The sequence below is a fragment of the Antrostomus carolinensis genome, unplaced genomic scaffold (assembly GCF_000700745.2).
Source record: "Antrostomus carolinensis isolate BGI_N321 unplaced genomic scaffold, ASM70074v2 scaffold46571, whole genome shotgun sequence".
Classification (NCBI taxonomy): Eukaryota; Metazoa; Chordata; class Aves; order Caprimulgiformes; family Caprimulgidae; genus Antrostomus; species Antrostomus carolinensis.
This window is the reverse complement of record NW_010292893.1, coordinates 2,005-13,271: the sequence shown is the minus strand read 5'-3', so window position 1 is coordinate 13,271 and position 11,267 is coordinate 2,005. Positions and strand designations below refer to the sequence as shown.

General features: G+C 50.0%; 1 protein-coding gene across 1 annotated transcript; it reads left to right on the top strand.

Moving 5' to 3' along the window:
• Nucleotides 1–55: 55 nt before the first annotated feature.
• Nucleotides 56–9,757, top strand: PCYT2 (phosphate cytidylyltransferase 2, ethanolamine). The gene is made up of 12 exons (XM_010177103.1): nucleotides 56–176; nucleotides 970–1,131; nucleotides 2,940–3,006; nucleotides 3,510–3,594; nucleotides 4,664–4,708; nucleotides 6,111–6,249; nucleotides 6,894–6,976; nucleotides 7,154–7,231; nucleotides 7,818–7,883; nucleotides 8,139–8,204; nucleotides 8,699–8,787; nucleotides 9,419–9,757. The coding sequence occupies exons 1-12, from the start codon at nucleotides 95–97 to the stop codon at nucleotides 9,507–9,509; spliced, it is 1,053 nt and encodes a 350-aa protein (XP_010175405.1). The 5' UTR covers nucleotides 56–94; the 3' UTR covers nucleotides 9,510–9,757.
• The last annotated feature ends 1,510 nt before the right edge of the window (nucleotides 9,758–11,267 follow it).

The following is an 11,267-nucleotide window of genomic DNA, read 5'->3' as shown; positions in this document are numbered from 1 at the left end:
CCCTGGGGACGCTCCGCCAGCGCGGCCGCGCAGGGGGAAGGTCACCTCCCGCGGCCCCGGGCTGAAGCAGGGCCGTTGTCTTTCTAGCTATGACATGGTGCACTATGGCCACTCCAACCAGCTGCGCCAGGCTCGGGCCATGGGAGATTACCTGATTGTTGGAGTCCACACCGATGGTAAGAGGTTCTCTCAGCTTTTAACCTCCTGCTGCCTCTAGAATCGCCCAGCAGCGTTAGCCCCGAGAACGGAGGTGCCCTGTAAGACAGAGCAGGCTTCCTGCATCTCCTCGAGGAGCAGCAGCCTCCAAAAGAAAAGCATCTTCCCTGGGTGAGGGAGTGCAGTCGCCTGTTTCGGTTTCAGGAGTTCGGGTGAGGTCATTCAGGGCTTGCAGGCTTCATTTGAGGGGTGATCTGTGCTCTGTGCTGCAAAAACAATAGAACCCATTGAAAATCCATCTGGTTTTGCTGGTGCAAACTGTAGAACGGATACTCCAAACCACATTACTGTGCGGAGAAAACCCGTTTCAAGCCTGTCTGAAAGTGAAGTGCCAGGAACTAGTTCTTGCCTGTGAAGATGGATTTTTAAATTGGTTTATGGTGCATGTTTTCTGGCATGAACCGAGCGTAGCATGAAGCGTGAAGCTGTTGTTTAAAAGGGGAGTTTCCCCTCAGGGGCTGCCAGAAGGCTCAGGTAGTCCCCCCAAGAGGAAGCATCTGGGTCCAGGGAGGCACTGAGACCCTTTGCCTTCCGAGTGAATTCCAGGGCTCTTGTCACACATGTAAGAAATGCAACTGAATTAAAGTCTCTTCTGATCGAACTGGGGCTTCCTTCTCTACCACAAACAATCCCGGGCAGAGTTCAGGCCACGGTGAAGTTCACCTGCCTGTGAGATGAGCGAGGCTCCTGTAGGTGAGAATCTTCCTGGCTGCCGTACCTGCTTCTAACTGGGTTTTTCTGTTTCTTGCCCAGAGGAGATTGCCAAACACAAGGGCCCCCCTGTCTTTACACAGGAGGAGAGGTACAAAATGGTGCAAGCCATCAAGTGGGTGGATGAGATTGCTCCAGGAGCTCCGTATGTCACCACACTGGAAACCCTGGACAAATACAACTGTGACTTCTGTGTGCATGGTGGTGAGTGGTTCTGAGGTGATAGTTGTATTAATGCAGCTCCCTGGGACTCGTGTGCTCTTGCTTTCCCTGCTGCAAACTGAGGAACGTTCTGGCCAGTGCTGGCCTTCAGCGGATACCTCGGTGCAGAGGTCTGCCTCACCAGCCCCTGCGCTGGGCAGTCTGGCTGCTCCTGGTCTGGTGTTCTGGAGAAGACATCTGTGTGCTAGGCACCCTAAGAGTGGCTGGATCCCTTGGTTTGAAGCATCCCTTTAACTTAGGAAGGTAAAATGCATTGTCTGACAATTTTCCTGAGGTTGCCCTTACCACTAGTGGAAATTTGTGCATGGGGGAAATAGCAATTTACAAAACTTAAATATGAAAAAAGCTGTTAAAAAGGTAAGTGTGCAGAAATACAATCATGTTTATATCTACTTATCCTGGGATGAGATCAGATCTGAAAAGCTTCTCCCTCTTTATCCAGCTGATAAGCTGTTCAAGGGCTTAGGTGACCGTGCGGTCAGAGACCTAGTTCTTATTATGAACAGTTTTCAGTTTATAGTCACTGACAGGAACCAGTGTTCTGAGGAAACAGAACCTGTGTACGCTGTCCCTTCCTGGGACCACTTCTTGGGTTCACTCAGCCTCAGCCCCTCCAAAGGCATTTCATTAGTTTAATCAGGAGTAGTCTTTGCACTCAACTCGCGTATCCTTTCTCATCTGATCCCAGCCACCTGCTATCGATAAGCCAAGTATTTAATTCAGTGTAAATAAATCATTAATCTCCTATAAGATAGATATGCTTTTTTCACGTGGACAAGGTGATTATCAAATTCCTTGTTAACTTAATTGTCTGCCCTGAACGTGTTTGGTGTGTGTGACCCCTTGCTAGACTTGGTGAGAAATTATGGCCGCAGAGAAGCACTTGTGGCCTTTGCTCCAGTTTCCCTGTGTTTATCCAGATCATTCAGTACTTCTACCTGAATAATACCCTTGCACACTGGGGTTTTGCTAGGCTGTGTTTATGCAAAAGATAAGTTTTGAAATAGCTGAACTTAACTGGGAAGGTGACAGACAGCAAGCCCAATGTTTCTGGCTCTCCTGGCACGCAGAGCTGTGCTTGCAGCATGTTCTGTTCTGTCCCCGCGCCCCGAGGTGCAGGTGTGGGGTCTGAGAACTCCTCAGCTTCCCTCAGCAGCCGCCCGACTGTAAACTGGTTGTTTTGCCAAATGAAAGCCAGCTTTTCACTTGTGAAAATTTTATGCTATCACTAAAAGTAGGTGAGAGGTGTTTTTGTAGAGTGGGTTGGGACCTGTGCCGAAGATGAAGTGGAGTTAATTCTGTAGAAGGCTAGCCTGATGTCACTGTAGAAGTGCCGTCACTGAGGGAAAGAACTGGCTGTTGGAGGACTGCTTAATTGACTGAAAAAGTTGTAACGTGAACCAACGGCTAAAACCAGTCCTAGAAGAGTTAAGATTAAGGCGCTATTTAACACTGAGACGGATGGGAGCTGTTTACTGTCATTCAGACACTAATTCAGTTGTGTTTGCTTCTGGATGCACTGCAAGGGCAACGGTCTCGGGTTTTCTGGACTGTCTGAAAACCAGCAGATCAGATGACTGATGGGGTTTAGCATCCAGGAATATGCTTGTCTCCATGGATCTGGTGGTCTTGCAAAGCCCCGATGTTTCCATGGGATGCAGGAGGGATTTGGATTGCAGGAGCTCTGGTCTGGCGATGTGCTGGACCTGTTCAGCTGCTGCTGTTGTTCTAAAGCAGCTTTTGTGTGGGAAGGCTCGGGGCACAGTTCTGAGGCTTTTATCTCTCTGCAGATGACATCACCTTAACGATAGATGGCAAGGATACCTATGAGGAAGTGAAGACAGCGGGGCGATACAGGTAACCGTTGCTGCTCACCTTCTTAGCCTGTTTTGGGCAGAGTTTCTGGGAGTTCATGCCCTGAAGGGAAGTCAGATGGAACACAGCTATCTTCAGGTCACGCTTTCGTTTTGCTGTCACGTGTGTCAGAGCTTCAGTTGCTCCCACTGTTTTTGCTTCTGGGAAATGTTGTAGACTAGAAACTGACTGGTGGGGCCTTCCCATTCCTGGCAGATGCTAGTTCTGGTCTCGAAGCCTCACTAGGAGTTAGCTCTGTTGGGAAGCCTGTGCAAGGCTCCAAGTTTTCCTCATATAAACAGTTGCTGTGGTGTGAAGAAGATGCAGAGGCTCAGCAAATTAATGCTGTACTTTCTATCAGGAGCAGGTAGAAGGAAGACTTTTCTCAGGTTGGCCCCTGGTTTGGATTTATCAGGTGTCACAGGTGTTCCTGTTATAATGGTGGGAAGAGAAGGAGGCGTATCCTCCTGCGGCTTCTGCTTTATCCTTTGCTTGTCTCACTGCAGGGAATGCAAACGTACCCAAGGTGTGTCCACTACCGACCTCGTTGGCCGCATGCTGCTCATGACTAAGGCTCACCACAGCAACATAGTGAGTCACAGGGCTCTGGGTGGGAGTTTGGAGTCCAGGGCATACGCCAGCTCTTTCCTTTTGCTGTCCCAAATGGCAGTGGAACTCCTGGGTCTGGCTCCTAGGTGCACGGAGGACTGTCAAGCTGATTACGGGCAGTGGTGGCAAAACAACCTGCTTATGTTTGCTTAAGCCTGTCTGAGATCACAGTGTGATCTCAGCCCATGCTGCTTTGGAAAGGTGTGGGGGGATGAAAGGTTCGATCCCTCGCGATTGGTGTGGGCTTCAGGAACATTACGGGAACTATAGACTGGCCTATGGCTTCTCTGAGGGTGAAACTGCCTAGTGCAGCCACGCTGATCTATCAGCCCAGAGCTGCCACTATTGGAAAGTCCTTTTCCTTCCCTCTGAGCTCCATGCTTCTGCCTTCTGCTGTCTTGAGTCTTATCAGACCTTCTTGAGTCTTCTCAACTCAACTAGCTGGTAGATAGCTAACCTAACCGAAGGGAAATAAAGCAAGTAGCTTTATGTTGGTTAATGAGTTGAATTGACTTGGTAAACAAGCAGTCCAGCAAATGGAATCACGTGGATAACAGCAGGGACAAGACAAGGGAACCACAAGAGAATTCAGGGGTAGAGGGAGATCTTTGTGTGCTGAGCTCTTAGACTGGCTTAGCTGTAATATGTACATTCACACCAAGATCTGGCACAGTGCTGCTACCTGTCTGCAGAGATCTGAGCCTGTCTCTCTAGTGGAGTGTCTTTGGAAGGAAGGATGCTCTCCTGCTAGGGGCTTGCGTAGCTGAGAGAGGATGTAGGTGTGGAATGCTGTCAGGTCTGCAGGTTGGGCAAGAACCACCGTCACTGTGTGGTGCCACGCTGGGATCAGATAAGGCCACATTTCATCTGACTCATGCTGGGACACAACTCTGGTTTAGATATTAACTAGTTTGGCAGCATTCAGTGCCAGGGATCAATGGTGTTGCAGTCTGAGCCTGGACGTCCCAGCACTTCTGCCATGCACAGGTGTATTCTTGGTTGGATGAGCTATGTGAGTGCTTAAACATTTTGACTCTTTATCTCCCTTCAGGATGAGGACCTAGACTATCGGAAGCACACTGACAACTTTGGGAAGGTAATGTGAGTTCTGGTTGTGGACGTCTGGTTGTTGTCCTTTCTGAGAAGGATTCAAAATGTGCTTTCTGACCTGTGTTGCAGGCTTGTTTGTTCCCCCAGATTTAGTAGTAACCTCAGTAAATGTCTGCTGCTCCTGTAAAGTAGCTGCCGTCGTCAGTGCCACAGGCAGGTGAGGCCGTGCAGGGCCAGGAGTGAACTGTCCTTCAGTGGTGCCGTAGAGCTGCTGCACCCAGCAAGCCTTTGCTGGGTTTCTGGCTTGCTTGTGAATTCTTTATCACTGCTTCCTTTGGGACCTGAGTGCCCAGAGTTCCAGCCTAGGGACAGCCTCTGTGGACACTCCTTTTAGTGCTCATGTTTTTAAAGGTGTTGCATTAGGTCTGGGAAGCGTTTAAGTATCAGGCACGTAGCTAGCACGCTGTACTGCAGAATTCATGTGCCTGGTCTTCAAGTAGCAGAGCAATTCTCCTAGGGTTCTCTGCCCTCATGTCCAACTCAGCCTTGGGCTACCTCTAAAGAGCTGTTGGCTCCTTTTTTTGCCCTCGGTGTTGGATTGTCCCTGGTTAATGAGCACCTGGACCTACAGCTTGAGTAAGTCTTTACTTCCAGGGGCTTTGCTGACCAGGCTGAATCTTCATCTTTATTCCTCACCTTGTTGGGTTTTTTGTGCAGGCTTTATGGGGCCTGTTGCTCCAGCATGGCTGTTTCCTGATGGTTGGATCTGGGGAGAATATCTGGGCCCCAGGCACCCTGCATGACCCCTGTCAGCTGAGCCCCCCTCTGCATGCTGCCCCTTGTGTGCCTTGCCCTGCTCTGAGCTCAGTTGTCCTTGTTCTGTCAAGTCTTGTAGAGCAGCTGGCTTTGGTGAGTGAATGGGGGAACCAGAGCAGGTGACGCGTTGGCTGTTTCCAAAACTGCCACGTGGTGGGGATAAAGCTCCGTCTTGGGTTTCGCCGGCGCGGGGTCTGGCTCTTGCTGGAGCTCTGGGGGTCCTCTCCCAGCTTGGCCATCCATCGGTGGGTGCATGATGGAGAGGAGACAGGCTGCCTTCAGGCTTGAGAAGAGCGTAGGTGGGTTGTGTGTTGTCTCCTTGGTAAGCCTTGCCTCTCCTGGAAATCTGCAACTGCCCTGTTACCTTCCTCCTTCCTGAGCTTTCTCTCAGCACCTTCTTAGCTGGCTGTTGAGGGCGTGATTTAGACTCTGTTTGGCAAACTGAAAAGGGTTTTGTGAGACTGCATAAATATTTGGTGCCAGGAATGTAGAAAGTCCAAGCTGCTAAGAGTGGTGGTACTTACTAGCCGAGCAAGGCTGGCAAATTGCCTGCAACTGCCTTCTGTGTGTTGTCCAAATCCCCTCCTGGAACCCGAAAAGGAAACGTGTGTGATGTGTGTTTTTTGTCCCAGGGGCCAAAAGGTCACAGTCCCTGGACCGGCGTCTCGCAGTTCCTACAGACATCTCAGAAGATCATCCAGTTTGCATCAGGGAAGGAACCGCAGCCAGGAGACACTGTCATCTACGTGGCTGGAGCCTTTGACCTGTTCCGTATCCTTGACTCTGTTTTGTTGAGAAAGTAGAGTTGGTCTTTTTTTGTTTGATGTGTTCATATTTGTGGCACCAGACTAGGATATTTGCCCTTTTTTTCCCCTCTTCCTTTTTTCTTTTCTGTAGGCTTCCATGTGAGGAAAGGAGACAGGAGTTCTTACCGGCAGTTTCTTAGTAACAGGACACTGAGAAAGGAGCTGCAGCTCCTCTCTAGAGAGATTTGTGGCTGTTGGAGGGTTTCATGAAGACAGATGGATACTCTCCAATCCAGTGATTGCACTCTGGTCCCTCTTGGGGACCAGTTGTTATAGACCAGGTGACTGCACAGGGCAATCTGGAGCAGACGCTTCATCCCTGGGACAGTCTAGGAGGATTGTGCCAGAACACCTGAAACAGGTGCAGATTCTGGACAGAGGCAGAGTTAAGTCCACTTCAGGTGGAGCCGAAGGGATGTCTGGCTTTTGCCCATAACCTGTGGAGTCTGAGGAGGAAGGAGGCAGCTGTTCTTAGGACATAGACAATGAGTAGTGCAAAAATAAAATCCTTAGGATTCCTGTCTCCCACTGTGGTTTCTCAGCGCACCTGTTTCTCTCTTCCTTTACCTATTTGTCATGTTAGCTTCAGTTCCTTAAACAGTTCTGCAGATATTGGGCATGTAGATTTCCTGGAGAAGGTTCACCAGCTGGCAGAGAAACCCTACATCATTGCTGGGCTGCACTTTGATCAGGTCTGTGTATAATTTTGTCCAAAGAGAGAGCAGCTGCCTTGGCCCCTATTCTTTCTAAAACAAGCAGTCTGTGCTCTGGAAGACAGGAAAGGGCCAGTACAGGATTTTCATGTTGGGAGAAAGTGAGAGGGGGGTTGCTTTGTCTCTCTTCTAATCGTGCCTGTTGCTTTGCCTTAGGAAGTAAATCGCTACAAAGGAAAGAACTATCCCATCATGAACATCCATGAGAGAACGCTCAGTGTCTTGGCCTGTAGGGTAAGTGTCTGTAGGGTGGGTGCCTCTGTGCTGTTCCAGAAATTGCCTGGAGCTGGGGGGTGTTTGCCTGCAGCCAGCAATCTTGCATGAGTTCTTTGGTGTGTGCTGGGAAGGCAAAGATAAGTCTGATCACTTCAGGCTGCCAGAGGTGCTGGTGTGCTCTCAGAAGGAGTCACTGGGCTCCTCTATTGTCCTGGCTAACCTGAGCTGTTGAACCCATCCACCTCTTTTCACCTACAGTGAAAAGGCAGGATGCCTTGCAGAGTGCTACTCTGCTCTACAGCTGTGACCTTGTAGAAAACTCTCTGCTCCCTGCAGCAGGGGAGAAAGGAGGCCCAGAAATATGTACCCTGAGTAATGAACTTTTGGATTTCCTATATACTCTCTGCCAGAAAACATATTCTTTAGTGGAACAAAAAGATGCTCTGTGACAAGCAGTGGCTGCTAAAACCACTTTCCTGTTCCCATATTTGAGTTCCTAATCCTATAACCAGATGATCTGCTCAAGTCTGTTTAGGAAGCAGGCTGCTCTCTGTTTTGGTTCTTTTTTTTCAAATCTGGACTCTTTACCTGGTTTCTTTTCCAGTATGTCTCAGAAGTGGTGATTGGAGCCCCCTACGCTGTCACTGCTGATCTGCTGGATCACTTCAGGGTGAGAGTCTTTGCATATAGATGAAGTTGTCGGTGTGTGGGGTGCTTAGGGAGCTAAGGTGGTGCAGGAAAACCCAGGGTGTAGAAGAGAGATGGTCCTGCTCAGAGGGATCACAGGGAGCTCCAGACATGCTGCCAAGCCTGGTGCAGGAAGGGTGGCTTTGCTGATCTCCAAGCTATGCTGCAGTGAGTGCAGTGGCAGGGAAAGTCCCTGTCATCTTTTGGATCTTGTCAGCAACTTCGTGTCCTTCTCCAGGTAATGCTTGTGTGTCATGGGATGACTGAGGTGGTGCCAGACAAGGATGGTTCTGATCCATACGAGGTGAGCTTCTAGCTGCCGTTGTCCCTGTGTCTTTGTCAGCATTTGATAGACACAGCATAGCTTGTTTGTGTCCCTGAGCTGAGAATTTTTGCTGCAGAGGATGCTACCCAAACAAGTTCTTGGCAGGTGATGCTGGTTTTCATCCACCCCTGAGGGTGGCTGCATGGAGCAGAGCCTGTAAATCGTTCAAAAGAACAGCTCCGTCCTTTTAGTCACTGATTTGTTTTGCCTGTTTCTGATGCCTTCGTGGCAGAATTGAGGAATCCTGTCATCTTTGCTCTATAGCAGTCCTGGGCAGCTTGGCTCAGCTCCCACATACGTGAAGCTTTGCTTTTAGTTATTATTTATTCTGCCTCCTAAGAGATAATTTTGTGTCAATCCTGGCTGGGTGCCCACAGGACCTGCCATGTCTTCTGCTCAGCTTTCACTGCTGAGCTGTAAACCCAGAGGTCCTGAATGTTTTCCACAGCTGAGTCTGGTGTGTTTGTTCACAGGAACCAAAGAGACGTGGCATTTTCCAGCTTGTGGACAGTGGCAGCAATCTCACCACAGATTTAATTGTGCAAAGAATCATCAAGAACAGGTTGGCTTTCTTCATCTCTCAGTTCTATCGCATACTGTTCCATCCAGCTTGTCTGAGAACTAATTAATGGGATCAAACAGGAAGAGGAGGGATTATCCGAAGGCACAGAATCAGTGAATTGGTCTTTCATCTTCTGTAGCTTGGGCAGGCTGCTTAAATGTAGATGTACTGGATTGTACAGGAAAAGGAACAGCTAAACTCTTACTACATCAGAATGTGCTTCACAGCACATTTTTATTATTTTTCCTCCTTCTCTATTAATGATACAATTTCCTTTCCATATTATTGGGGATTTAGCATGTTGCTTCTGCTCTTTTAGGCCTGAGCCCTCAGTGACCTTGGCTCAGGTCAGCAGTAAATTTGATTTTGGTATTATGGCACAAGCATGGAATAGCAGCATCATCTGCAGAGGGAGAAATAAGTAGTTTGGCCAGTGTGGGAGCCTGGGACTTCAGCGTGATGATAACAGTCCTGGGAAGCTTTGGGTGCTGGCTCTCAAAGCGGAGTCTCGGGGTTACTGCTGGGGTTTCTGAAGTATTCTCAGAACAAAGCAGTGTAGGGCTGCAGGTGCTTTTAGTCTACTAGAGATGTGGATGGATGAGAACCTCATGGCATTTTTTGACTGATGCAGGCTGGAGTTTGAAGCTCGGAACCAGAAGAAGGAAGCAAAAGAGCTGGCTGTGTTGGAGGCCATGAAGAGACTGGAAGAGGAGAAGCACTAGGCCAGCAGAGAGCCGATGTGCAGGTTGCAGAGCGCTGCAATGTCACCCTCTTGAGGAGCAGACAGCTCTTTGAGAGGGGACCCCTGAAAGGGGACACTGCTGCCAGCATGCAGGATGTGCTGTCCTACCCAATTCTGTCCTAGCTCCTCCTGCACTAATTATGCAGACGTAACGAGTCGGGATCCTGCTGCCTAGTTTTTCCTCCGTTAATCAGCCCCTGTCCCCTTTCCCAGGAGGAGATTTGACAAAAGAAAATGAAACCGGTTTTAATTATAACTAATGTTTAACATGTTGATGTGCTTTTACCTTCTGCCATTTCTGGCTTTTAGTAGGAGGGAATTGGCGCAGCCGCCCAGGCCCCCTTGGCCCCTCCAGGTTCGGCTGTCCTGACTGGAGTCTGCGTTCCAGAGCAGCCCTTTGGGCAGTGCTGAGGGCAGCTGGACAGACTGGCAAGAACGGGGAAGGGATCCAGCACCCGCAGTTCCTCCTGTGAGCGGTCGGCTGGGGACACTGGGCCACGGGTGTGCCAGCTGCTGGAGGTGCCGATGGGTCCCGTGCTCTGGGGTTCCCTGTGCTGCCTCTGTGCGAGTACCAGACCCAAAGCTTCTTTGGGTTTAGTTGGATGAAGCCTCTGCTGCGACTGGTGCCAGCAAATTGTTTCCTGTCCCAGTAATGTGTGGTGGCACAGCAGCTGCCGAGAGGGGCACGTCGCTGGTGGCACAGGGACCCTCAGTTCTGCCATTTCCCTGGCAGGTTGAGGGATGCAGCAGGACCCAGTGCTGGGTGTAGACTGTGCTCGGAGCCCTGCTTGTTGCTGCCACCAGAGTCCACATTGTGCCTGATGTGTTACTGAAGGGAGGGACCTTGTTGGCTGAAATTTCACGGCTGTTTTCTGAGGGCTGGTGTGCAGCACACGTGCCCCTGTGGGGAGGGGTAGGGCCTGAGGAGGACGGGTGCTGGGCTGAGCTCCCTTCTGCCTCTTACATTCCAGGGTGCTGTGGTGGGTGTCCTGGGCCGCCCCCTGCACTGTGCTGGACGGTCCTTCCACACCGGTTCTGTTGTCCTCTCTGTTGTAAACCTTTGTTGCTGATCATTAATAAAATGTTGAAGAGTTGTGTGTTGTTGTTCTCTTTGGGGCTTGAGCCCAGGGAGCAGAAAAGAGCCAGAAGGTCTGATGGGAACTGGGGGGATGCTGCTTTGGCCCCAGAAGGAGCTCGTTGCCCTTGGGCAGCCCAGCTGGAGCTCTGGGGTGCATTGGGTTTGTTCTGGCACAGGGGTTAGGGATCACTCTGGCTAGAAGCTGTTTGTTCTTGCTGTGTGAGGAGGTTTTTGCTGAATTCACTAAAAAATTGAACTAGACCATGTGAAGAGGGCCTTTGCTGTGTTCTGGGGTTTTATGTTTTCTGGTCACTAAAATTGCAGCAGAATTTGCACTGGAAAGGTGTCTCGTCAGTTTGGCAGGTGTGTAGCCATGGTGGGTATGGAGGGAAGAGGTGACTTGAGTTCTGCTGATGGCTTGGTGTATCGTGATGCGAAAGCAGTGCTGGCGAGCAGTCACAGGTCTCTCCTGCTGCCTGGAGAGGAGCTGCAGTGGGGACACATCATCTGTGGAGTTTGGGATCTCACGCCTGTGTAGTTGCTAATCCCAGAGCCTGTGTTTGCATATTGGCATTTCAGTAATAAAGAGAATAGAATATTCATAGAATATGTTCATGTACCATCTTTGACAAGAGCCAAGACACCTATCTGGGTGGGAAT

Bases quoted from the DNA above. Each gene is read 5' to 3' on its own strand.
- PCYT2 (XM_010177103.1), top strand. From the start codon at position 95: ATGGTGCACTATGGCCACTCCAACCAGCTGCGCCAGGCTCGGGCCATG. The intron at 3,007-3,509 runs GTAACCGTTGCT...GTCTCACTGCAG, and splicing joins AAGACAGCGGGGCGATACAG to GGAATGCAAACGTACCCAAG. The intron at 7,884-8,138 runs GTGAGAGTCTTT...GTCCTTCTCCAG, and splicing joins ATCTGCTGGATCACTTCAGG to GTAATGCTTGTGTGTCATGG.